Here is a 2,588-nt window from a genome sequence, read left to right on the forward strand (position 1 = left end):
CAGTACCCAGTAGTGCAATTTTCTGTATGTTATATATATTTGTTTTCTGTTATGCGCGAACTAACACACAAAATCCTATTCCCAATAATGAAAAGAGAATTTCAACAACAAACAATGAGTGTTTTTTTTTATTGCGGCTTGTTATGAGCATCTTCTTTGACTGATTCTTCTCTTCCTTGTTTTCTTTTTTCACACAGATAAAACATTTAAATAATACAGGAACAACAAATTTAAAGAAGTAAAAAAAAAAATACAGTTATGTCTCGATGTCTACGCTGACACGTGATAACTTCCCTCATTTTCTGTTAGGCGTGAGCAGTCCTGGGGAGAAAGGAAGTTTGGTGTGAAAAGTTTTCAACGTACTTTTGTATTACTCTGGATAACTGAATAATTTAAATATTTATTTTTTCTCTTCCTTTTTATATCTTTCGCTGGGAAAGGGATGGTATCTAAACTATTTTAGCCGGTTATTATATAAAGCTTCAATCTGCTTATCTGGATCAGAAGACATCACTGCACCCTTAACTTTCACTCAGAGAAAGCAACTATGTTTCGTTTCTTGCTACTAATTTTAGCAGCTATTTCCTCTGTTAGTTGCTTGAAAGGTAAGTTTCTTATATTGAATCTTCTAATTTATAAATTTTGACATTTTGTAAGGGAAGTCGGTTAAGTTTGATATTCATAGCTTTACCCCTTTTGCTATTATACCTCTAAAGGATTGTTTTCTGAGATAATATTATAAATATGCTTGTCTGTATGCGTTACTATTTGTCTTTCTATCGCTCGCTCGCCAAGTGGCGATGCAGTACTTAAATCCTCTGTAGACCGCGTCAGACCGGTAAGGACAATGGTTGATATTCAGCATGATTTTCTGTAGGTTGATGTCTGATGAAAAATGTTGGTGTAGAAGGGATGTGGTTATAGTGGGTGTTCTGAGATAGTAGGGCGAGAAGAACTGTTTAGTTGTGCGCTTAGCAGGTGATATATAATAGGGGCAAGAGAAGAAAAAACAATTGAATTTAAGACTTTAGCAAGCTTGTAGCTTGAGTACTGTATAAACTGTTGTCGTATGATAGAAAAGAAATTGAGAGGATGCAGCGCATCAGTGCACTAATAGCTGTGTTAATAGCTGATATTCAGCTGGATGGCTATTTTCATTATAAATATTTCTCTATGCGGAAGGTGCTCCATTCTAAATACATGAGCAATACTCAATATAGATGTTACATGAGTATTGTACAAGTTCAACAACTAATCAGTGCTTAAAACAGAGAAAATATTTAGTCTTTGACAAGTAGTTTTGGTCACCATGAAGAATCCTTAGTGGTTGTGGGGAATAGCATATGTGTACATTGAATGATGTAACTAAATATTATTCCCGAGTTGATCCGATGTTGCGACTACACTTTAATGCGAATAAAGCTGTATAGTAGTGACTTCAATATTTATCCATCGAGAATCGACTAGCTTCACTATTTATATCAAACAATGTGTATATATACGACATAATTAATACGTACTCTGAATAAATAAATATATACATTCTTAATGATTTATGGTACGGAGAAGGGGTGAGCGTACACACACTGTAGTCAACTCCTTTTTATTTTAATTAAAACATAAAAAAATCTATTTTTCGCACAAAGCTATATATTATTGAACAAATAGCTAGTCGTTTCAACTGATAGGTTCTTATTTTATCGATCTACGAAAAAATTAAAAGCAAAGTCTGCCATGACAATATTTTTTAACATCTAAATATTTCGAGTATTTCGACTCATTGTTCCATGTTCTAATTTCAAATGTTGAATTTACTTTTCTTCCCACTGGAGGTTGATAAAGTAAGTACCAGTAATTAAGTGAACTGACTGAACATCAATTGGTTTCTTTTGAGCTGGTATAAATGGCCTTTTATTAGTGGCATAAGTTAAATGAACTGGTTCCATCCAAAATCGAGACTACAACGCGGAATACTTCACCTAGAGTTTGCATCTTACTACACTGCAATCGCCATTAATACTGAATAGTAAACTGATTTTACACGTGGAATATCGATAAGCGCCTCCACGATTTATTTTAGATTCTCCATCAAAGGCAGATCATTTCACGCTGCTTCTTGAGAAAGGCATGAATGCTGAAAAATCTTGTTATTATAATGAATTGAGGAACGACGAAAATCTAAATTTAAGATGGGTCAAAAACCCAGATGGAACGAGTAGATTGAGTAGAAAATCATGACTGTCTATGTTAGGTGCCGAAATTTGCTTTACCGTATTGAAAGTACCTGACATATAATAAACTTTCTATTATATATATTCCATTTCTAGACGCAGACGTGGCTTATAGGCGCAGGCGTAGCTGTTTGATAGTAGGCTTGCTTCCCAATTACATGGTTCTGGGTTCAGTCCCACTGCGTGATACCTTGTGCAAATGTCTTCTACTATAGCCTTGGGCAAAACTATAGCCTTGGGCAAAACTATAGCCTTGGGCAAAACTATAGCCTTGCGAGTGGATTTGGTAAAGGGAAACTGAAAGAAGCTCGTCGTATATATATATATATATATATATATATATATATATATATATAT

At 34.4% G+C, this 2,588-nt stretch overlaps 1 protein-coding gene across 1 annotated transcript in view; it reads left to right on the forward strand.

Annotated features, from left to right (window-relative positions):
• Nucleotides 1-455: 455 nt before the first annotated feature.
• Nucleotides 456-2,588, forward strand: part of LOC106880275 (kielin/chordin-like protein) — a gene marked incomplete at its 3' end in the record, with an annotated part of 7,021 nt that continues 4,888 nt past the window's right edge. Inside the window, exon 1 of the mRNA XM_014930148.2 lies at nt 456-605. Within this exon, the coding sequence (XP_014785634.2) occupies nt 548-605 (58 nt within the window). The remainder of the gene's footprint in view (nt 606-2,588) is intronic.

Source organism: Octopus bimaculoides, chromosome 4 (genome assembly GCF_001194135.2).
Source record: "Octopus bimaculoides isolate UCB-OBI-ISO-001 chromosome 4, ASM119413v2, whole genome shotgun sequence".
NCBI lineage: Eukaryota > Metazoa > Mollusca > Cephalopoda > Octopoda > Octopodidae > Octopus > Octopus bimaculoides.